This window comes from Salmo trutta, chromosome 15 (genome assembly GCF_901001165.1).
Source record: "Salmo trutta chromosome 15, fSalTru1.1, whole genome shotgun sequence".
NCBI classification, from domain to species: Eukaryota; Metazoa; Chordata; class Actinopteri; order Salmoniformes; family Salmonidae; genus Salmo; species Salmo trutta.
The window spans coordinates 33,119,465-33,144,054 of NC_042971.1; the positions used below are offsets into that span (position 1 = coordinate 33,119,465).

The 24,590-nt window shown below is 40.9% G+C and overlaps 2 protein-coding genes across 2 annotated transcripts in view; one reads left to right on the top strand and one right to left on the bottom strand.

Moving 5' to 3' along the window:
- Nucleotides 1-219: 219 nt before the first annotated feature.
- si:ch211-283g2.1 (sodium- and chloride-dependent GABA transporter ine) lies at nt 220-22,891 on the bottom strand. Its single transcript, XM_029691097.1, has 13 exons — nt 22,685-22,891; nt 21,121-21,255; nt 20,579-20,789; nt 12,702-12,834; nt 12,300-12,434; nt 9,331-9,434; nt 9,024-9,148; nt 8,688-8,800; nt 5,188-5,328; nt 4,459-4,558; nt 4,285-4,385; nt 3,937-4,104; nt 220-1,658 (listed from the first exon to the last, which is right to left on the bottom strand). The coding sequence occupies exons 1-13, from the start codon at nt 22,830-22,832 to the stop codon at nt 1,530-1,532; spliced, it is 1,743 nt and encodes a 580-aa protein (XP_029546957.1). The 5' UTR covers nt 22,833-22,891; the 3' UTR covers nt 220-1,529.
- Nucleotides 22,821-24,590, top strand: part of LOC115148837 (flotillin-2a) — a 47,609-nt gene continuing 45,839 nt past the window's right edge. The window contains exon 1 of the mRNA XM_029691102.1: nt 22,821-22,839. The gene's annotated coding sequence lies outside the window, so the exon portion shown is untranslated. The remainder of the gene's footprint in view (nt 22,840-24,590) is intronic.

A 24,590-nucleotide genomic window follows, 5' to 3' on the forward strand; every position in this document is an offset into this window, starting at 1 on the left:
GCATGGAATAATGGGGTATTTGTAGTTCTGACTATTAAAACAAAATAGTTGTAACATTTATGTAACAATCCCTTAAACAGCATGTAGTTGTCAATGGTTTTAGCGGAGCTGTGGGTCTCCTTGCCCCCTGACCCACAGCAGCCAAATCAAACATATTGTGGCATTTTATTGTAAACAACATATTACATGAGGAATATTTCAACAAGATGTTCCAAATGCTGCATTTGTTAGATTATTTTATTAACTGCTGTGCTGATCCATAGCTACTGCATCATACTGTACATGTTTTACTAATATATAGCCCCACCAGAAATGGTTCCAATAATTTTACCACCATTCATTTTTCCCACAGGGAATTTTTGAAACACTTAAAATAAGGGCTGTGTTTTGTGTAGGATTACTCTGACGTGACGTTTTGATAACCAGGTGAATTTTATCAATATATTCGTCTCTATTACTTTGATTCGAGACATGCACTCCCTGCAAGCTCCTGCACGTCATCTCTAGCTGACACCTTTGCTAACAGGTATTGTGTCAATGTAAAACTTGTCAATTTAAAGACATTTTGCCAATTTATTAATGACCAAATTTAGCTAACAGACAGTTAATCGAGAGTCCCATCCAGATCATTATGGCATTTCTAGTTCTTTATGATAGCCACATTAGCAGCTAAAAAGGCATTTCATTTTGGGGGGTAATACATGCGAATATATTGATAAAAGTCACCTTGTCCCAGTGAGATTTACACAGTTATCAAAAAGTCACGTCAGGGTAAGCCTACATGAAAACACAATCGTTATTTTAAGTGTTTCTAAAATCCGCTATTGTAAAAATTAACGGTGGAAAAACAATTTGAACCATTTCCTTGTTTGACTGCTAGGTTTTATGGGTATTATGACTCATACTGTGGTACTCTAGAAATACATGTAATACCTCTTCAGCTGTGTTAACCACAAGGTGGTGCTCAAGTGAAAGCTAACATGCTTGAAGGGCAGAACAACAACATCTATAACTAACAGTTCTCAGACCTTTGTACTTTGGTTATCCATGGCTACATATAAAAAAAACATAATACCAAAGTTCAGACAGTGCAACATATGGACAGGTTATCATGTACCAGTACCCACTCATGACCAATTCTGATCTTTCAAAGCAGAGATGGGTAAGCTTCTTGGGTCCAGGTCCATTTCTTATATTTGTTATTACATAATTGACTATAACAGTGTTTTAAAAATATCTGTCATTCACTCCATGAAGGAGAACAACCCACTTCCCCATGAGCAGAAGTCCCAAACAACACCAATAGGAATGTTGTTAGACGGTTTTTGTCACGTCATCCACAGACAGTGTGGTTCCCAGTGCATTTACATTACATTTACATTTAAGTCATTTAGCAGACGCTCTTATCCAGAGCGATGTGCCGCTGTGAATCAGGAATGACATCCTTAGTAAACCTTCTGGCTCTCCAAGCCAAGCATAGTCCCAGAATCCCAGGCTGGTACAGAGGCCATCAATAGGGAGAGTCAGTATCAGAGGTTTGTCTGAATGTGAGGCTTCTCTGTTTCTCTACCTAAGGAGCTGATGACTGCTATGTTTGGGTATGTGTCTCCTCCCCTCTCATTCTCCAGTGCATAGGGGGTGATTGACTTTACTAATCTCTGGGGGGAGGAAGACAAGACATTATTATAAATCTTTAACAACATATGGATTTGGGCTAATTCTGTCCAACAACTTTGCTTAGCCATTACACCAGAACTAGGCTTGGGCGGTAGACCATATATACCATATACTGGGGCATTTGGAAATAGCCCGGGATGGTTTTTCAATACCATCAATACCATTGAAACTATTTATTTGAAGTGTTTCGATAAATGTTAATATGTGTAGCTAATTTTTAAGTGAATACCTGCAGTCAACTTGTGCAATATGTTAGGAGATAAAGCAGATTGCTTTCTTCGTTTCACCTGTCACATTATGAAGCTTACCATAGTTCCCCAGAGCAGTTGAGTCCAGCTGTGTATTGACAGGGTTCGCGTTTTATATTGGAAGTCAGTGTTTTTTAGCTTCAATAGAGTGATCAGGGGCATGCAACTTCAGTTTCCTTCACCAAAAATGTATTTGTGCAACACATTCGGCAGAAAATAGCTTCATTTTCATCAGATGACAACAGAAGTGCAACGCTATTTGGCAGGCAGCCACACAAGTAAATGAGCTTACAATGAAAAAGCTGGTATTATTTTGCAAAAACGATGGATGGCCATCATATTTCTAATGTTAATCATAGAAAGAATGTAGCCAGCTACATTTCCTGTTGTTAATCTTGCATTTTACCAGAGAATTCTCCAGGCCACACATTTCTCCAGGCCACACTTGCTGGAGAAATGTAGCTACTGTGAGAGCAAAATTGCAAGATTATGTTATAATACTGTAATTGCATCAAATGGTTGTTTAATGCAACAGAATAGAGGGTTCTTTTAACTCTATTGTGACTGTGTGAACTGAAAGTGGGCTTCTGGGAGATTGAACAATGACAGGAGATGTATGATGTCTTTGGGTGATACCAGAGCATGAGTTAATGTTTATGTTCTATAAGGTACCAGGGAGAGATGGCTTGGGACCAGACCCTGGTTTCTACAAAATGAGAACAGTTTTTACAGCAGATACTGTCTGCTGTGTATTATAAGTAACTTTCCTACAAATCTTAACCTTGTGACCCATTCCATACATCTGGTGTTTGCAATGTAGACTGAAGGGGGTGTTTGTCATGTAGACTGAAGGGGGTGTATCTTTGTCTCAGGGCTATCAAAGAATCATCTGAGGGTGATTCATTGACCAGCCATTATTATCGTAGAGCACTCAATCAATTAACTTTATATGTGTGTGTTGTATTGACCTGCTCCCTTATTAATAAGTGAATAAAGATTTAGTTTAAGTATAACGCTGACTTGTGTGATAAGTTTGTCTCCTCATTTGATAGTAAAAAAATTAACCACCACACTACACATCACTCAGAGCGCTGTCTGCTGATAGAATGCATTGGTGAATTCTCATCCAAGTGGAGAAGAGCAACTAAAGCACAAGATTAGTCTGATGCCAAGCAGAAATTACAATAAAGCATTTTAGATCATGCGTTTACAAAACACAGCAAGATATTTCTTATGTGTTTTATCTTTTTTTCTGCATAAAAAACACAGAATTCTGCATTAATGCCTCCCCTAAGTTTAACTTGCTAGTTATTCAAGTAAGTAAGTGGCTGAATTAATAAGGAGACGGGTCATCATATAGTGTTAGCTTTCTGCCATGTTTGAGAAATCTGTACAGCTTCCACTGCTATCTTGATTTCCTTGCGGTTTTTTCTCCTCTCCGTTGTCGGCCCATTCTCCGAGTAGAGCAGGCAGGCCCATTGCCCTAGCGACTCCAGACTCCAGACACAGCGTGTACACATGCTTCTCCAGAACCAGTACTTTTCTTCCTTCAGACAAGCATTCCTCAAAACTTTGTTCATTTACAAGCGAATGTGAATGAGAGACATTGTGCAAATGTCCAAACTCACCAAAAATGACATTCAGTAGCGCCTGCCTATATATGTATAATTTTATGAGCTGGATTGCCTGTCTTTGCAATTAGTTTATTTTCGTTTGTGTTCGTTAGCATATTTAGCTAGCAGCTTCCATGGAAATTCGCAATTATTGTGCTAATTCTGCATTCTGGTAATAGATGCCCAATGGCCTTTTTTGCATTTTTTGGCGCCCCCAAGTGTACTAAGCTGGTAATACCGTAAGTCCCGGGATGAGAGAAGGACAGTATGACAATATGAAAATCTGGATACCGCCCCACCCTATCCAGAACCTCTTGACAAGGTTGCTAGATGTTGTACTAAGGTCAAAATAATGCTATAGGTAGAGAGAGAGAGATTGATGTATAGTAATACAGTACCTCAGTGAAGGAGCCTGGCAGAACCCACAGTGTGTGAAGAGCTCCGAGTGGGATCCAGATTATGGACGCCATAGCGATGACCCAACCAATCCCCTGAGCCCACGGGGGATACACGTAGTCCTCATAGCGAGCTGGTTTAAACTGGATGATTGTGAACACCAGGATAATCTGTTGCACCAGAGGAGAGAGAGGGATGAATCAAATACCTTTATCAATTGCATTCAAAGTATACCTACTCTCAAAACCAGATGTGCCCTTGTCAATTTTTTTGACATTAGACAATGTCAACTGTATGGCGTTTTATTTGTAGACACTATAGTTCTGTTAGGGTGAATGATGATGACTCACAGTGATCAGAAGAGGAGCCACAAACATCCAGCACACTTTGAAGAAGATATTAGGCCTGTTTCCTGTCATCTCCTTTAAGTTTGCCGAAAGCCTCCTCACACCTGTCAGAATGAATTTATTAATTTCATTCCTGTAATGACTAACATGCATATGTTAGACACACACTGGTCTCACCATAAAGCCCGCAGATGGCCAGCACCTCAAAGAAGGCCAGGAACATGAGAGACACTATGGCCGTGTAGTGGTCCATCAGCTGGAATACATAGATCCCCACCTGGTCAAAGAGAGAGAGTATTTAATACCAGCTGTAAGAAAGAACTAATCTCTTTGGACAAAACGTTACATCAGTGACGTAACATATGCTAAAATAATCTGGGATGCAACTACTAATGAGTAAAAGTAGTTCCAGTGCTTTGGCATTCTGTCACTGGTTATTTAGAAGTATCAGGATTGGGTGAATGTGGTGCTTAAAGTGTGGGCAAGGTTTTCAAGCAATGATTTCAAGCTATGATTTCAAGTGGAAAGTTTTTGGAAGGAGGGGGGGCTTTGGCTGAGATTTAGCATTTAAAAAGTTGGAGACTAAGCTAGTCTTGTTAGTACCTTTTCTCATACATCTCCACCTAGAACCTAATCAAGCATCTGATGCAATTATATACGATTTTAGTTCTGAGTTTCTGAGATTAATAAAAACTTAACCACACTACATTATTAAAATATAATCCTTTTTTGGTTCTATATATAGCACGATTTCATCTAACAGTGTACATTTGGGTAGAGTATAATTATATTACCCTAAGTGCACTTTATTACTAGTCTAGTCCAATACTTGTCCTGGATTATTGCTGTGCTGGAGTTGTCTGATGAGTGTACACCTATATGGTCTAGGCGTTCACTCCAGGGTACCTGCATGACATGGGGTATCCCCAGCAGAAAGGCAGTGCTGCAGACTGCCAGAACCAGCATCTCCTTGTGTCTCAGGAACTTCATCAGGGGCCCTCCAAACTCATCCATTAGGCTGGTCACCATCACCTCCACCATGGCAAACTGAGAAATATATATACTTTTTAAAGTCATAAAATGGTAACATTCCGACATGGAGATACCAATATAATAACGTCTTTTTGCATATTTATTTTTTGTTCATATACAGTACACACCAGATACAAACATACACATACAAACAACAAATTACAGACGGACACAAACAACAACATCTCATCTGCTCAGACCCGCATATTCACACCCCCATCCCTGGTGCCTGCAATATTGTTTGCCACATGGCCTTAAATTGTGCCTATTTGTTTTTCTCAGTCGCCCATACTATTTCAATAAAAAATATGGATTTTTCCATTGTGTTAATGATGGCGAATTGATTGATGTCTACATTTTCAGTATACGTTTTTTCAAGTTGAGTGATGAAAAGAGAATTGTCCAGCCCATTGGGTATCTCACTACACTCCCATATTCCATGTCTGGAAATATGCAGACAGACGGATTACATGTAAATTTACATTGTAATACTTCTGACAGATGTTGGCAAAACCAATGTCAAAGCTGACGTGCATGCCTATATAACGTAGGTAGATGACGTAATGACGCCACAACAAATACAGCGCTACACAGAACAAAAGCAAAAAAATACTAAGAGCACACATCCAACTACTAAACAAGTTCAAGTCGAGCAGTCATTAGAAAGAGTAAGAACATGTCAGCGAGACAACTCAAAGGCAAAATCCATTAACGCCAAGATAATGGAATTCATTGCCCTTGACAATCAACTGTTCTCTGTTGTGTATGATGTTGGTTTTCGCCGACTGGTCGAGCACCTCGAGCCCCGGTACACACTACCAAGTAGGCGCTATTTTTCAGATGTTTACCTACCGGAGTTAAACAGTATTGTTGACGTACATCTATGAGCTACCGTAAATTCTGGACTATAAGCCGCAACTTTTTTCCCAGGCTTTGAACCTTGCGGCTTAAACAATGACGTGGCTAATATATGGATTTTTCCCGATTAAATTTTTTTTCCCCAAAAAAACACATTCTGTGACGTGCTCAGTTTTTTGGGCGGCATGAAGCTTTCATTAGACCAATGAAATTGCCGAACGGGTTAAGGTCAAACAACTTTTTTGTTTACTGTTTAGATTAAATCGAGCACTCTCAAACTTCCCATCATTCTGATTACGGTAGTCATTTTGTCACCCTCATTATGGCAAAGACACGGAGAAATGCATATGATGCAGCTTTCAAGTTGAAGGCGATTGATCTGGCTGTTGGAAAAGGAAATAGAGCTGCTGCACGGGAGCTTGGTCTTAATGAGTCGATGATAAGACGTTGGATATAGCAGCGTGAGGAATTGACTCAGTGCAAAAAGACAACTAAAGCTTACTGGAAATGTTTTATTTTTTGTTACAAGCCGTGTTTCGTTAAAGCCTATTTATTTTTGTTACAAGCCGTGTTCCGTTAAAGCCTATTTATTTTTGTTACAAGCCGTGTTTCGTTAAAGCCTATTTATTTTTGTTACAAGCCGTGTTTCGTTAAAGCCTGTGTAAAGTTCATTTGTTTCAATGTACCGGTAGGCACCTGCGGCTTATAGACATGTGCGGCTTATTTACGTTCAAAATATATATATTTTTTTAATTCAGTGGGTGCGGCTTATATTCAGGTGCGCTTAATAGTCCGGAAATTACGGTACTTGCTATGGGCGTCACTGCTATTAGCTTCATGGCTGACATTTTGACCAGCGATGTCAGCCCCATGAGCATGCCGAGTCTGACAGCACAGTGGGTTGACAAGGATTTCGTACTGAGGAAAGCCTAATTGCATGCACAAGAATGTGCTGGTTCTCATACTGCTACTGCCATTTCAATGGCATTTGAGAACATGTTTGAAACTTGGAAACATGAACACACTCTTAGAGCCATTTGAACAACTGACTCGAGAAATAAGCTCATCAACTGCGTATGCAGCAGATATGATACCCTCTGTCATGGAATTGAAACTCCTGCTCAACAAAACTGCCGACACAGACCATGGGGTTAAAACTTACAAAAGTACTCGAGGCTGTGAACAAGCGATTCGGTGGCATTCTCTCTGAGCCTCTTTACTGTGTTGCCACCATGCTCCATGCTAGGCACAGTGAGGGAAAAAAGTATTTGATCCCCTGCTGATTTTGTACGTTTGCCCACTGACAAAGAAATTATCAGTCTATAATTTTAATGGTAGGTTTATTTGAACAGTGAGAGACAGAATAACAACAACAAAAAATCCAGAAAAACACATTTCAAAAATGTTATAAATTGATTTGCATTTTAATGAGGGAAATAAGTATTTGACCCCTCTGCAAAACATGACTTAGTACTTGGTGGAAAAACCCTTGTTGGCAATCACTGAGGTCAGACGTTTCTTGTAGTTGGCCACCAGGTTTGCACACATCTCAGGAGGGATTTTGTCCCACTCCTCTTTGCAGATCTTCTCCAAGGGACTGTAGTGACAACGAGGGACTGTAGTGACAACTCTTGCATTGAGATGCAGTGCCTTAGACCACTGCGTCCATGTGTGTTTTAACTATTTAACTCTACTAGAATGCCTAAAAGGCCGCTAAAATGTTAAATATCGGCTATCGGTATCGTTTTTTTTGGCAAGGAAAATATTGGATATCGGTATCGGCCAGAAATGTCATATCGGTGTATCCCTACATATTACCTCAATTACCTCGACTAACCTGTACCCCCACACATTGACTCGGTACCGGTACCCCCTGTATATAGCCTCCTATTGTTATTATACTCCTTTTTTTATTTACATTTTACTTTTGTTTATTTAGTAAATATTTTCTTCAATCTTATTTTTCTTAACAGCATTGTTGGTTAATGGCTTGTAAGTAAGCATTTCACGGTAAGGTTGTATTCGGCACATGTGACGAATACAATTTGATTTGATTTGATATTGCATTACTTTCTATTGGAACTGTAACTGCTGTAGTTAAAGATAGATTTTTGGTTCCTGGAATCATTTGTGAAAGAAGATTATACATTTTACTGGATATTGTATTCATATATTTATAGTAATTACCATAACTTAACCATGTGGCCAAACAAAGAGAACGTGACCAGGGCAGCAGGTAGCCTAGTGGTTAGAGCGTTGGACTAGTAACCGAAAGGTTGCAAGATTGAATCCCCGAGCTGACATAGTTCTGCCCCTGAACAAGACAGTTAACCCACTGTTCCTAGGCCGCCATTGAAAACAATAATTTGTTCTTAAATGACTTGCCTAGTTAAATAAAGGAAAAAATTCATTAAAAAAAGACAACGTGAGGACAAATGCATCTGTTTCAAGTAGAGAAAAGTGTATTTAGTATCATGTGACAGTGGGTTTAGGTTAGGTAATGTACAGTTAGCTACCTGGCTGTCCAGCCCAAGGCACAGGAGCATGAAGAAGAACAGAATTGCCCACAGCGGAGCCACTGGCATCGTTGCAAAGGCTTGTGGGTAAACAACAAAAACCAGTCCTGGACCTAGATGCAAAATAATTCAGAACACACATGCATTGTTATTATGACTTTGGTGTCTAAACTCTTTTATGGAACAATCTTGGTGAAATTAGCATGCTTTGCCTCAAATACATGCACTGTAACTGGAAATGGTACATTTCCTAAATGAAAATGTGTGGTCTTGCGTCAGCTGTCCAAAAGTATTTCCCCTCCCTAAATGATCTTTAGTTTGCTTACACAAACTCACCATCTACAGCCAGCTCACTGACAGGTATGTTCTGGAGATGTGACATGTAGCCGAATGCCGAGAAGATGACAAAACCTGCCAGAATACTGGTCAGGGAGTTGGTGATGGAGATAGCCAGGGTGTCTCTGTGGGGAAAACAAGGGATGTGATGTATGAATCAATCCAGTACGCTGTCCGGTGTCCATATTAGGACAGCACCTGCTGAGATTGACCTAATATGGACACCGTAACAGTGTGAAAATATATTTGAACTGACTTTTAACTGATTTGACCTGACTACAAACTCTCCTCAAAGTGAGCTTCTCACTTTAATATGTTGTTGTTGAAGTTGTTATAGCTGGACATGGCCATGAGGGAGCCAAAGCCTATCCCAATGGAGTTAAAGATCTGAGCTGCAGCGTTGACCCAAACCTGGAACAAAACACAAGGAATTCCGTCTAATAATGTACTGTACCTATAATAGCACCATAAAACTCATCCACACTGATAGAATAACAATGTTATGCTAACAATCACCCTAGCTGGCAGTTAACCATAACACATCCAAGCTCTTTACCAGCAGCACCCGACCTCGACATGTCTTCACAAAAACTCCTCCCGAGCCCCTCTTCTCCTGAAATGATTTAGATCTTTATCTATGGCTTATTTAAAATCAAATCAAAGTTTACTGGAAATGCTTGCGAAATGCTAGTGTTTCTAGCTCCAACAGTGCAGTAATACCTAGCAATAAAAAAGCAACACAAATAGTCCCCAAAAATAAAATGTAAATAAAGAAATGAATAAATATCAGAAAAAGCTATGTCTGGAATATTTATACTGAACAACAATATAAACGCAACATGCAACAATTTCATGTTGCGTTTGGACGTACTGCCAAATTGTCTAAAATTACATTGGTGGAGGCTTATAGTAAAGAAAGGAACATTGAATTCTCTGGCAACAGCTCTGGTGGACATTCCTGCAGTCATCATGACAATTGCACGCTCCCTCAAAACTTGAGATATCTGTGGCATTGTGTTGTGTGACAAAACTGCACATTTTAAAATGGCATTTTATTGTCCCCAGCACAAGGTGCACCTGTGTAATTATCATGCCCCCCTTTGTTCAAGGACACATTATTCCATTTCTGTTAGTCACATGTCTGTGGAACTTGTTCAGTTTATGTCTCAGTTGTTGAATCCTGTTATCCTGTCTCAGCCTATTTATGCTACAGTAGTTTATGTGTCGGGGGGCTAGGGTCAGTCTGTCACATCTGGAATATTTCTCTTGTCTTTTCCGGTGTCCTGTGTGAATTTAAATATGCTCTCTCTAATTCTCTCTTTCTCTTTCTTTCTTTCTCTCTCTCGGAGGACCTGAGCCCTAGAACCATGCCTCAGGACTACCTGGCTTGATGACTCCTTGCTGTCCCCAGTTCACCTGGCCGTGCTGTTGCTCCAGTTCCAACTGTTCTGCCTGCAGCTATGGAACCCTGACCTGTTCACCGGACGTGCTACCTGTCCCAGATCTGCTGTTTTCAACTCTCTAGAGACAGCAGGAGCGGTAGAGATACTCTCAAAGATCGGCTATGAAAAAGCCAACTGACACTTACTCTTGTGTTACTGACTTGTTGCACCCTCGACAACTACTATGATTATTATTATTTGACAATGCTGGTCATTTATGAACATTTGAACATCTAGGCCATGTGCTGTTATAATCTCCACCCGGCACAGCCAGAAGAGGACTGGCCACCCCTCATAGCCTGGTTCCTCTCTAGGTTTCTTCTTAGGTTTTGGCCTTTCTAGGGAGTTTTTCCTAGCCACCGTGCTTCTACACCTGCATTGCTTCCTGTTTGGGGTTTTAGGCTGGGTTTCTGTACAGCACTTTGAGATATCAGCTGATGTAAGAAGGGCTATATAAATACATTTGATTTGAGTTGATTTGATTTATGTTCATACAAATACTTACACACGTTAAGTTTGCTGAAAATAAACGCAGTTGACAGTGAGAGGACATTTCTTTTATTTGGACAGTTTATTTGGACAGTTAAGCTACTTTTTTTACTTGGCTCAAAACATAGAAATTAAAGCACTTTATGTATCTAATCCCCATATTTGAAGAGGTCATAAATATTTAGAAAAATTTGCTTATAGTGTATAAATGCAGTCTAAGGTTTAGTGTTTGGTACCGAATTCCTTGCACACAATGACTACATCAAGCTTGTGACTACAAACTTGTTGGACGCATTTTCAGTTTGTTTTGGTTGTGTTTCGGGTTATGTTTTGCCCAACCAGCGACTCACTACCTCATCCTCATTGTGCAGTACAGGGGGCTCTGAAAAAACGTTAAGAGGTTCCAGAAATATCCAAATGCGTAATTTTAGAAACGGAAAATCTCTCAGTATAGTGATGCAGGTCATTAGATGTTGTGTCATTCCGAACTTAATCCGCAACGTTGTATTCCATTTTATTATGAGATTTTAGTAGCAGGCTACACAGAGAATGGAACAGCTCGAGCTGCGCAAAATTGAATATAATGTTGCGGATAAAGCTCGGAATAACAATTTCATGTGTACATAATTTCTGCGAAAGCCCTGTATGTGCTAGCCCTGTCCTTTAGCATAGCACCAACCTCGGTGTTAATCCAGGCCTTTTGATTAGGGAGGTAAATCACTGGTTGGGGTAAATTTCTCAAAAACAGTGCTAGCTGTGCCACTAGAGATCCTGGTTCGAGTCCAGTCTCTGTTGCAGCCGGCCGCGACCGGGACACCCATAGGGCGGTGCACAATTGGCCCAGCGTCATCCGGGTTAGGGGAGGGTTGGCCCGGCAGAGATGTTCTTGTCCCATCACGCACCAGCGACTTCTGTGGCGGGTTGGGCGCAATGCACGCTGACACGGTGGCCAGGTGTACAGCGTTTCCTCCGACACATTGGTGCGGCTGGCTTCCGGCTTAAGCGGACATTGTGTCAAGAAGCAGTGCAGCTTGGCTGGGTTGTGTTTCGGAGGACGCACAGCTCTCAACCTTCGCCTCTCCCCTAGTCCGTATGGGAGTTGTAGTGATGGGACAAGACTGTAACTACCAATTGGATATGATGAAAAAGGGGGTAAAACAAAAATTATAATAAAAAAGAGAAAAAGTATTTTTTTTAAGTTTCTCAAAAACAAGTGAAATCAAGATAAAAAATATTCTGGACCCTTCTATAACATATCATTTACATAAAAAAGAGAGATTTGGTTGTAAAAAAGCTAACTTTGCCTTTAAGCTTAGGGATCGGGTCTGTACCTCCGTCCTCTTACCTCCAACTCCAGGAGTTTCTCCCAGTTTGGCACGATGAAAAAGCGGATGCCTTCCATAGCTCCTGGGAGCTGGACATTGTTTATCAACAGAGCTAACAGGATGACATATGGGAAGAGAGCCGTGAAGTATACCACCTGGAGGAGACACACACAAACAGTAGTAAAAATATGATATTATAAAATGTTCACAATGGCCAAAAATCAACAAAAACTTGGACTAACTCTGAATCAATGTAAAAGAGCCAAACGTTATGTCGACGTAAGAGTAAAAAATTACTGAACAGAGATAAGAACATTTACTCACTCCCCTTTTTTTACTTGGAAAGCATATCATCGAACTAGTCCTGATCTCTCTCTCTCTCTGTGTCAGCATGTCTATCTGTCTCTTTCTCTCTCTTTTACCTTCCCTGTTGACTTGATCCCCTTGAAGATGCAGAAGTAGAGGAGGATCCAGGCCAAAAGGAGCAGGAGAAAGAGTTCCCATCGCAGCACCCCGCTCTCCTCCACTCCCGCTGTCCTCTCCAGCATCCTATAACTACAACACAATTGCTTTATTTTTTGCTGTCACATTACCCAAGTACTCCCTGCAGATCTCCCCACAAGCCTCCTGTGGGTTCAAACCGGCAACCCTCCAGCTCCCAGTCTGCTTCTTTAACCTCAAGCCTACCACCACACCCATAACACACACAGAGACACAAACAACAGCTCTGATGTGTAAAAATAAAAAAGCATACACTGAATATCCCTTTGAACATGGTGAAGTTATTAATTATGCTTAGGATGGTGTATCAATACACCCTGTCACTACAAAGATACAGGCGTCCTTCCTAACTCAGTTGCCGGAGAAGGAAGGAAACCGCTCAGGGATTTCAAGGCCAATGGGAATTTTAAAACAGTTACAGAGTTTAATGGTTGTGATAGGAGAAAACTGAGGATGGATCAACAACCAAGATACTCCACAAAACTAACCTAAATGACAGAGTGAAAAGAAGGAAGCATGTGCAGAATAAAAATATTCCCATGCATCCTGCTTGCAACAACGCAAGTAAAACTGAATAAAATGTGGCAAAGAAATGAACTTTATGTCCTGAATACATTTTTTACATTTTAGTCATTTAGCAGACACTCTTATCCAGAGCAACTTACAGTAGTGAATGCATACATTTCATACATTTTTATTTATTCATTTCTCCGTACTGGTCCCCCGTGGGAATCAAACCCACAACCCTGGCGTTGCAAACACCATGCTCTACCAACTGAGCCACACAGGACCGTACAAAGGGTTATGTTTGTGGCAAATCCAACACAACACATCACTGAGTACCATTCTTCATATTTTCAAGCATGGTGGTGCCTGCATCATGTTATGGGTATGCTTGTCATCGTCAAGTACTAGGGAGTTTTTTTAATAAAAAGAAACGGAATAGAACTTAGCACAGGCAAAATCCTAGAGAAAAACCTGGTTCAGTCTGCTTTCCAATTGACACTGGGAGAGAAATGTACCTTTCAGGAAGACAATAACCTAAAACACATGGCCAAATATACACTGGAGTTGCATACCAAGATTACATTGAATGTTCCTTAGTGGCCTAGTTACAGTTTTTACTTAAATCGGACTGAAAAACAATGGCAAGATTTGAAAATGGCTGTCTAGCCATGATCAACAACCAACTTGACAGAGCGTGAAAAGCAGAGTGTGAAAAGTTGTCATCAAGGCAAATGGTTTGATTTATTTAACACTTTTTTGGTTACTACATGATTCCATATGTGTTATTCCATAGTTGTGATGTCTTCACTATCATTCTACAATGTAGAAAATAGTATAAATAAACAAAAACCCTTGAATGAGTAGGTGTGTCCAAACTTTTGACTGGTACTGTATATGTTGGGGTCAATGAAGGGTAGATGGGAACTAGGAATATGGAAAGTTACTGAGAGTAGAAGCTTCATATTCTGTTCCATGTTTCTGAGGAGAGAGGTGAAAGGCCATTGTTAGTCTCTGATAAGGCAGGCCGGCTGCGAAACTAGGGAGGAGTAAGGAATGTGTCTCGAGGTCAAATCAACAGATGACGTGAGAAGAAAACTCTGGGAGGGGGCCAGAGAAGCCCAACACAATTTTTATGTTTTTATTTTTTATTTCACCTTTATTTAACCAGGTAAGCTAGTTGAGCTAGTTCCAAACCCACAAATGTTTTAGTAACAGGCAGCGCAATGACGACACAAGTGAGAGGAACCAATTAAATTCCTGCCTAGCAACAGAGATGTATTGGTTGTCTAGATGTGTAAGGAGTTGTCAACGCCTATTAGAAGGTTATAAATATACAGTGGCTTGCGAAAGTATTCACCCCCTTGGCATTTTTCCTGTTTTGTTGCCTTACAATCTGGAATTAAAATAGATTTTTGGGGAGTTTGTATCATTTGATTTACACAACATGCCTACCACTTTGAAGATGCAAAATATTTTTGTGTGTGAAACAAACAAGAAATAAGACAAAAAACAGAAAACTTGATTCGGCTCGAGTATGGGGAAGATTTTGCAAATTGGATAAAATTGGTCAGCATTTCCATGTTGATGGAAAATTCCTATCAGATAAAGAAATCAGAGATGCTGTTGTGGCATGGCACAATGGCATCAATGACAAATCGCAAGCTCAATATACAAGTGTTTTGATGTTGCCGTTTTATCAACAGAAAAGTAGAACCGATAAAGCTCAAAATAAAGATATGCAGGGTCATATGCAGGGACATAGTTGTCCTGGACTGGATCATAGATCCAAGGGACCCTGGAAACCATAGAGAGGTGCGCCCGGTTCATACTCATGCAGTTGTGATGACTTATTACCCCCGGCTGATACTCCCAGAGGGAGGGAACCCCATACTGCCAGATGGCCAACCTATAACACGACTCCAAATTAAACACCAACACCAGCCGCTGAGTATTGTTGCAATGCGTAGCATAATGAAAGAAGCACCTGTCCCAGTTAAAGAGGGTCAGGAATTTATGTTTCCTAATGAAACCGTGCCGAATTTTGATGGTGATTATGGTGATTATGATCATGTTGTCCGTTCCCTATTGCCAAGAGCAATGTTGGCACAATTAGTCAGAAACTACCCTGCTCCCGCCTGGTCGTCCGCTTGTGTGGCATGTGACCAAGCATCCTCGCAAGAACAAATGTTATTATTTGTGACAGATATTGGAAATATTTTGTTTCTGCCCTGACCTTAGCAAAATTAGTAGATGCACTCAGAGTCAAAATGAGGGGGTACGTTAGTACGTTGATAGGATGGAAGACATTTTAATGAAGATGCGGGAATTTGTACCTCCGCTTTGAACGCAGGGTTGAAACCCACCATCAAAACTGGTATTGCAGGGTTTGTGGGTCAACACTCCACACGGTGGAGATAGTTCAAGCTGCATTGAGAGTGGAATCTAATTCCGCTCACTTAGCAGTGCGTGTAGTCGCTGCTAAACATACTCTTGAACTCATTACCGGTGCCTGTGTAACAGTATAGCTTCCGTCCCTCTCCTCCTCGCCCCAACCTGGGCTCGAACCAGGGACCCTCTGCACACATCAACAACTGACACCCACGAAGCATCGTTACCCATCGCGCAACAAAAGCCGCGGCCCTTGCAGAGCAAGGGGAACAACTACTTCACGGTCTCAGAGCGAGTGACGTCACCAATTGAAACGCTATTAGTGCGCACCACCGCTAACTAGCTAGCCATTTCACATGGGTTACACCTGGGGTAAGAAAAATTAAATCAAGCGGAGAGGTAAATCTGACAACAAATACATTCTGCAGCGAAAAGCCACCGATGCGGTGCATTTGGCCATTGGGTGAGAGACTGCACAGTGGTACCTGAGCCCTCTGTGCCGGCTCATTGCGGCTGTGTGGACATTTTCTTCACTGACTAGTGAGCAACAACAAGCACTCCTGAAAGCGGCCGCAGTTGTGAGTAACGCATAGGGGAATGTGGCCTCTGAGCCGTCGACCAATTTGTCAAAATTTACGATGGAAAAGTATTGCATTTAGCGGGGTAACAGGGACAGAATCTAAAGCTATGCAATTACTACCCATGCTGTTTACAATAGGTCCAGTAATAATACTGGGCTCATTCTTTATGGTAGCGAGGGTAGAATCGATTTTGGGTTTGGATAATCTTTGCGAAATACCAGGGCAATTTTTGTATTTGTATTTATTATGAATCCCCATTAGCTACTCTTCCTGGGATCTGGCAAAATGAAGGCAGTTATACAATTTTAACAACATTACAATACATTCATTACAGAATTCACAACACACTAAGTGTGTGCCCTCAGGCCCATACTCCACTACCACAAATCTACAACACAAAATGTGTACGTGTTTGTATAGTGCGTATCTTATCATGTGTCTGTGCCTATGTTTGTGTTACTTCACAGTCCCCGCTGTTCCATAAGGTGTATTTTTACCTGCTTTTTAAATCTAATTCTACTGCTTGCATCAGTTACCTGATGCGGAATAAAGTTCCATGTAGTCATGGTTCAATGTATTTTGTATTTATTATGGATCCCCATTAGCTGCTGCTCTTCCTGGGGTCCAGAAAAATTAAGGCAGTTTATACAATTTTAAAAATGTTACAATACATTCACAGATTTCACAACACACTGTGTGCCTTCAGGCCCCTACTCCACCACTACCACATATCTACAGTACTAAAACCATGTGTATGTATAGCGCGTATGTTATTGTGTGTGTGTGTATGCATGCATGCGTCTGTGTCAATGTTTGTGTTGCTTCACAGTCCCCGCTGTTGCATAAGGTGTTTTTTTATCTGTTTTTTAAATCTAATGTTACTGCTTGCGTCAGTTACTTGATGTGGAATAGTGTTCCTTGTAGTCGTGGCTCTATGTAGTACTGTGTGCCTCCCATAGTCTGTTCTGGTCTTGGGGACTGTGAAGAACTCCCTAGAAAGGCCAAAACCTAGGAAGAAACCTAGAGAGGAACCAGGCTATGAGGGGCGGCCAGTCCTCTTCTGGCTGTGCCGGGTGGAGATTATGCATGGGTGTCTGAGCTGTTTGCTAGTATTTTAAACAGACAGCTCGGTGCTTTCAGCTTGTCAACACCGCTTACAAAAACAAGGAATGAGGAAGTCAATCTCTCTTCCACTTTGAGCCTTGAGAGATTTACATACATGTCATTAATGTTAGCTCTCCATTTACTTTTAAGGGCCAGCTGTGCTGCCCTGTTCTGAGCCAACTGCAATTTTCCCAAGTCCCTCTTTATGGCACCTGACCACATGACTGAACAGTAGTCCAGGTGCGACAAAACCAGGGCCTGTAGGACCTGCCCTGTTGGTCCTATGAAGGCAGAGCAATGCTTTATTATGGACAGACTTCTCCCCATTTTAGCTACTGTTGTATCAATATGTTTTGACCCTGGCAGTTTACAATCCAGGGTTACTCCAAGCACTTTAGTCACCTCAACTTGCTACATTTCCACATTATTCATTACTAGATATAGTTGAGGTTTAGGGTTTAGTGAATGATTTGTCCCAAATACAATGCTTTTAGTTTTGGAAATATTTAGGACTAACTTATTCCTTGTTACCCATTGCGAAACTAACTGCAGCTCTTTGTTAAGTATTGCAGTCATTTCAGTCACTGTTGTAGCTGATGTCTATAGTGTTGAGTCATCCGCATACATAGACACACTTGCCTTACTCAAAGCCAGTGGCATGTCGTTAGTAAAGATTGAAAAAAGCAAGGAGCCTAAACGGCTACCCTGGGGAATTCCTGCTTCTACCTGGATAATGTTTGAGAGGCTTCCATTATAGACCAACCTGTGTGTTCTGTTAGACAAGTAACTCTTTATCCACATTATAGCAGGGGGTGTAAAGCCATAACACATACGTTTTTTCCAGCAGCAGACTTTGATCGAGAATGTCAAAAGCTGCTCTGAAGTCTAACAAGACAGCCCCCACAGTCATTTTATCATCAATATCTCTCAGCCAATCATTAGTCATTTGTGTAAGTGCCGTGCTTGTTGAGTGTCCTTCCCTATATGCGTGCTGAAAGTCTGTTGTCAATTTGTTTACTGTGAAATAGCATTGTATCTTGTCAAACACCATTTTTTCCAGAAGTTTACTAAGGGTTGGTAACAGGCTGATTGGTCGGCTATTTGAGCCAGTTAAGGGAGCTTTACCATTCTTGGGTAGCGGAATTACTTTAGCTTCCCTCCAGGCCTGAGGGTACACACTTTCTAGTAGGATTAAATTGAAGAGGAGTGGGAATATCGTCCGCTATTATCCTCAGTAATTTTCCATTCAGATTGTCAGACCCCGGGGGCTTGTCATTGTTGATAGACAACAATACTTTTTCCATCTCTTCCACACTGACTTCCACACTACAATTTTTGTCTTTCATAATTTGGTCAGATATACTTGGATGTGTAGTGTCAGTGTTTGTTGCTGGCATGTCATCCCTAAGTTAGTTTATCTTGCCAATGATAAAGTCATTAAAGTAGTTGGCAATATCAGTGGGTTTTGGGATTATTGAGCCATCTGATTCAATGAATGACAGAGCCGAGTTGGCTTTTTTCCCCAAAATGTCCTTTAAGGTGCTCCAAAGCTTGTTACTATCGTTCTTTATATCATTTATCTTTGTTTCAGAGTAATAGTTTATTTTTATTTAGCTTAGTCACATGATTTCTTAATTTGAGGTATGTTTGCCAATCAGTTGGGCTGCCAGACTTAATGGCCTTACCTTTCGCCTCATCTCTCTCAACCATACAATTTTTCAATTCCTCATCAATCCAAGGGGATTTAACAGTTTTTACAGTCATTTTCTTAATGGGTGCATGCTTATTAGTAACTGGAATAAACATAAATGTGCAAGCGCAGCGTCTGGTTGCTCCTCATTACACACCACAGACCAGCAAATATTCTTTACATCATCAACATATGAATCACTACAAAACTTCTTCTATGACCTCTTATACGCTATATTAGGCCCAGCCTTTTAGATCTTTGCTTTTCCTGGCTATTATGTTATGATCACTACATCCTATGGATTTGGATACTGCTTTAAAGCAAATTGTATTTCTGCAACGTTAGTAAAGATTGTAAATACCCTGATAGGTTGACTGACAACCTGAACCATGTTGCAGGCACTGGTTACAGTTTGTATTTTTTTCTTGAGTGGGCAGCTTGATGAGAGCCGGTCAATATTTATATCACCCAGAAAATATACTTCTATGTCTTTCAGTTTTTTATTTGTAATAAATGTGCAAACATTTCAAATGTATTTTTTTTGCTATGTCATTATGGGTAATGTATGTAGATTGACAAGGAACATTTGTTATTTAATCAATTTTAGAATTAGGCTGTAACGTAACAAAATGTGGAAAAAGTCAAAGGGTCTGAATACTCTCCGAATGCACTGTATATAACCACAGTTTTGTTGATAAAAATGGAGCTACTCACTTCCCATGCATCCTATTGGTAAGCGCATGCGCCTCGTGCATCTTTCCCACTCACCATTATTTACGATTCATTCATGATTATCTGTAGTCATGGTAGTATCCACGTTAATGTAGAAGTGTTCAACAACATATTCTTATATGCAATAAAAGTGACTCCACAATGACACAATACATTATTTACCATTAATTTCTATCGGGCACAACATAATTCCGAAACAACCAAAACAAACTGCAAATGCATCCAACAAGTTTGTAGTCACAAGTTTGATGTAGTCATTGCATGCTAGGAATATAGGACCAAGTGCTAAACTTTTGACTAAACTTTTATACACTATAAATTAATTTGTCCAAATACTCACAACACCTTCAAATGGGGGGACTAGATACATAAAGTGGGGCGGCAGGTAGCCTAGTGGTTATAGCGTTGGACTAGTAACCGAAAGGTTGCGAGATCGAATCCCCGAGATAACAACGTAAAAATTGGTTGTTCTGCCTCTGAACATGGCAGTTAACCCACTGTTCCAAGGCTGTCATTGAATATAAGAATTTGTTCTTAACTGACTTGCCTAGTTATATAAAGGTTTAAAAAAAGTGCATTCAGTTCTAAATGGTAAAAGGTGTATGAACATACCTTCAAATAAAAGGTGACATTCTGTACTGTTGCATCATTCAGTATACAACATTTGATCTAAAATGCTAGAGTATAGAGCCAAATTAACAGTTTTAGCTTCACTGTCCAAATAAATACAGTACATCGGGGAGTGTACATAGAGGAGTATGGCTCTGGGCTAGCCCACATTGAGAGTGAGACCTACTTGAAGAACTGCTGGCTGGCGGTGGAGGAGTGTGAGCTGGTGTTCGGGTTTATGCGATCGGTGCAGTTGGGGGTGTTCCATGTGTTGTTGCAGCTCTGCCAGGGCAGCGGGCTCTGGAAGGAGCTGAACAGGTAGTACAGACCCCATGTGATGATGATGTTGTAGTAAGTGCACATGATGAAGGAGATGGCCACGGTCGCCAGGCCCACTCCTAAGGGACGGGCAAATAACATTGTCACTTTTGTCATTTACAACTTATATGAATCTTAAAATACTTTAGTTAGTTACAACCTTATGCATAGACTAGAGTTATAACTGAACTGCAGGGAAGAGGAAAGCCTGGTTTATGGTCATCCTTTGCTCCAGTAGTGAGTCAGCAAAATGTTTATGACCCCGTTGGACACCAGTGCCATTTCATAGGTTTAAGTTTGACTGACGGTTTTAGTTTGACTATGCCATTTTTAGTTTGACTATGTTAAAACTCGACACTAAAATGATGCTCCAGTAGAGGGATGGGGGACAGATACTGTATGCTTCAGTACCTTTGAGCAGCGGGCAGGCTTTAGCCAGGGCATGAACAGGCCCTCTTCTCATGTACTGTCCCAGAATCAGCTCCATGTAGAGCAGAGGAATTCCCATCACCAGCAGCATCAGCAGGTAGGGAACCAGGAATGCACCTGACCAGGACATAAAGCAGCAATATATCAGCAACACAGTAACTTTAGTGGGACTAAAGTAGGTTTCTTGAAATTGGAAGAGGATTGACAGTAACTCAGTCCAAAGGGTATATGTTAAAATTTTAGTTTAAAATAAAATAATGTGTCCTCCCAAGTGGCGCAGCGGTATAAAGCACTGCATTGCAGTGTTGCGGCATCACTACAGCCTGGGGTTTGATCCCAGGCTGTGTTACAACCGGCCGTGACTGGGAGTCCCATAGGGTGGTGCACAATTGGCCCAGTATCATCCGGGATAGGGGAGGGTTTGGCTGGGGGGCTTTACTTGGCTCATCACACTCTAGCAACTCCATGTGGTGGACCGGGTGCCTGTAAGCTGACTTCGGTGTTCAGTTGAATGTTGTTTACTCCGACACATTGGTGCAGCTGGCTTCTGGGTGAAGCGAGTGGGTGTTAAGAAGCACAGCTTGGCAGGTCATGTTTCGGAGGACAGATGACTCAACCATCGCCTCTCCTGAGCCCGTTGGGGAGTTGCAGCGATGAGACAAGTTCATAATTGGATTGCAATTGGATATCATGAAAAAGAGGGTAAACCTTTTTATTTTTTAAATATGCAACCTCTAGCCTCTCCCTGTAGGCAATTTCAAGAAACATACTTCAGTCCCACTTGGACCTTCTCATCATTGAAATCGGGGAGACATGGAAATGTTTTGACTAGCGTGTCTTTGTGCCCCCAAGTTATATTTTCACAGCAAGTTTAACAATGCCATGCGTTGATGAGTCAGTGGTGCATATCTGACCTGGTCTAATCTTTAATAAAGTCATTCACCCCCCCAGCCAAACTCATTGCCTCTCACGTGCGGAACGAACTGTGCTTTATAACTTCCAGACGAGGAGTTAGGTTGTGTTTTTGTAGCTGTGTAAAGAAAGGATTGCTTGTTGGGTTCTCAGGGTTCAAGGACATTTTAATTGAAGCATTACATGTTGTTGTTATGCCATTCTGAATTAATTCTGATCATTGGACAAAATGTAATACCTGGTAAAATTCTTAATTCTCTCTCAATGATAACTACAACTCAATAAAATTGTATTCATAACCAATGACAGTGACAAGTGGCATGTCATTATGGCATTATTCAAGTATCTCACTATAAAATGTGGTGGATCATCATCTTATGTCATATTACAAAACTCTACTCTAAGATTATGCTTTCCTCCACAGTACTAACCATTAATATCACCCTGACATTTTCTATCAACATGACAACAGAAAACATGCTCTCATATACCCAGACAAATGTAAAACTTTCATTCACAAACATATATATTCTCAACAATATAAATGAAAAAGGGGACGTAAGTCTGGTTATGCTATATAGTCATTGGGTTTTAGTCTTCTATCAGAGCTGACTCATCAGAAATGTCCTCTCACCTCCTCCACTCCTGTAGCACAGATAAGGGAACCGCCATATGTTCCCCAGCCCCACAGCACAGCCGATCCCAGCCAGGGTGAACTCTATCTGCCTCTTCCATGTGGCCCTGCCTGGCTCCTGATCCACCGTGCCTTGGTCCAGCTCCATCTCCAAGGTTGGGTCTTTCTGTCTGTGTCTTCTCTGTGACTTGACTGACTGGGCCTAAAATGTCATGGGAGGCTTGGTTTGAAAATAAATGAAAGACAGTCACATAATCATCTTTTATGACTCATTAATGATTAGCTGAGTGCGAAGGAACAACTGTAAGGTAAAACACATATTTCCCAAAGTTTCCCAGCAGTGCCATTTAAATAGTTCAACATGACCTGTGAATTTCCACTGAGAACATTGTGAGTGTACATATTGTATAAAGAAACTCCCCTTTTAGGAAGCTAAATTTAATAATTGTGGGTCAGTGTGTACTAGTGTTTCAGAAGGTTCCATGAAGTGCAGTCCAAACATGTTGTGACATTCTGCTAAACATTGTAGTACACATGGAACCAACAGCCTTTGTCATTTTATATTTATAGTTCAGATATGATATAACTCTACTAGAGTGGTAATAGTAAGCCTATGATATTAAGCTATATAAGAATGCAAGCTTGTCCTTCAAAAGGTCCATTACTGGGGTCGTTGCTGGGGTCGTTGGTCGGCAATTTGTTTCTGATAACCATATTGTTTACTGCAGTTTTCTGTGATAACAAATGTCAACAGGGCAGGCAAAGGTTAACCAGGACTCTGCTTTTCCTGTGTCATTATTATGCAAGCTATCAACATATCTCTATAGCCTAAATATAACAGCCTACAGTGCAATCGGAAAATATTAACACCCTTTGACATCTTCCACATTTTATTACGTTACAGCCTTATTCTAAAATTGATTAAATTATATATTTTCCTCCTCATCAATCTACACACAATACCCCATAATGACAAAGCAAAAACAGGTTTAGACATTTTTGCAAATTCATTAAAAATAAAAAACTGAAATAACTTATTTTCATAAGTATTCAGACCCTTTGCTATGAGACTTGAAATTGAACTCAGGTGCATCTTGTTTCTATTGATCATCCTTGAGATGTTTCTACAAGTGTTACGGCTGTCGTAGAGAGGGGACCAAAGTGCAGCGTGGTAAGTGTTCATTATCATTTATTTAAACAATGAAAACTCTAGAACAAAGAAACAAACCGAGAAGCCAAACAGTTCCGCCAGGCAACGAATACAAAACAGAAAATAACTACCCACAAAACACAGGTGGGAAAAGGCTGCCTAAATATGACTCCTAATCAGAGACAACGATAGACAGCTGCCTCTGATTAGGAATCATACTCGGCCCAACACAAAGAAATACAAAACATAGAATGCCCACCCCACACCCTGACCTAACAAAATAGAGAAATAAACTGTCTCTCTCAGGTCAGGGCGTGACAACAAGTTGATTGGAGTCCACCTGTGGTAAATTAATTTGACTGGACATGATTTGGAAAGGTACACACCTGTCTATATAAGGTCCAATAGTTGACGGTGCATGTCAGAGCATAAAGCAATCCATGAGGGCGAAGGAATTGTCTGTGGAGCTCCGAGACAGGATTGTATCAAGGCACAGATCTGGGGAAGTGGTACCAAAACATTTCTGTAGCATTGACGGTCCCCAAGAACCCAGTGGCCTCCATCATTCTTAAATGGAAGAAGTTTGGAACCACCAAGACTCTTCCTGGAGCTGGGCAATCGGGGGAAAAGGACCTTGGTCAGGGAGGTGACCAAGAACGCGACGGTCACTCTGACAGAGCTCCAGAGTTCCTCTGTGGAGATGGGAGAACCTTCCAGAAGGACAACCATCTCTGCAGCACTCCATGAATTAGGCCT

Coding starts and splice junctions, on each gene's coding strand:
- si:ch211-283g2.1 (XM_029691097.1), bottom strand. CDS start 22,832: ATGGAGCTGGACCAAGGCACGGTGGATCAGGAGCCAGGCAGGGCCACA. Junction 9,149..9,330: donor TTCAACAACAACATATTAAA/GTGAGAAGCTCA, acceptor TTTTCCCCACAG/AGACACCCTGGCTATCTCCA. Junction 4,559..5,187: donor GGATACCCCATGTCATGCAG/GTACCCTGGAGT, acceptor CTCTTTGACCAG/GTGGGGATCTATGTATTCCA.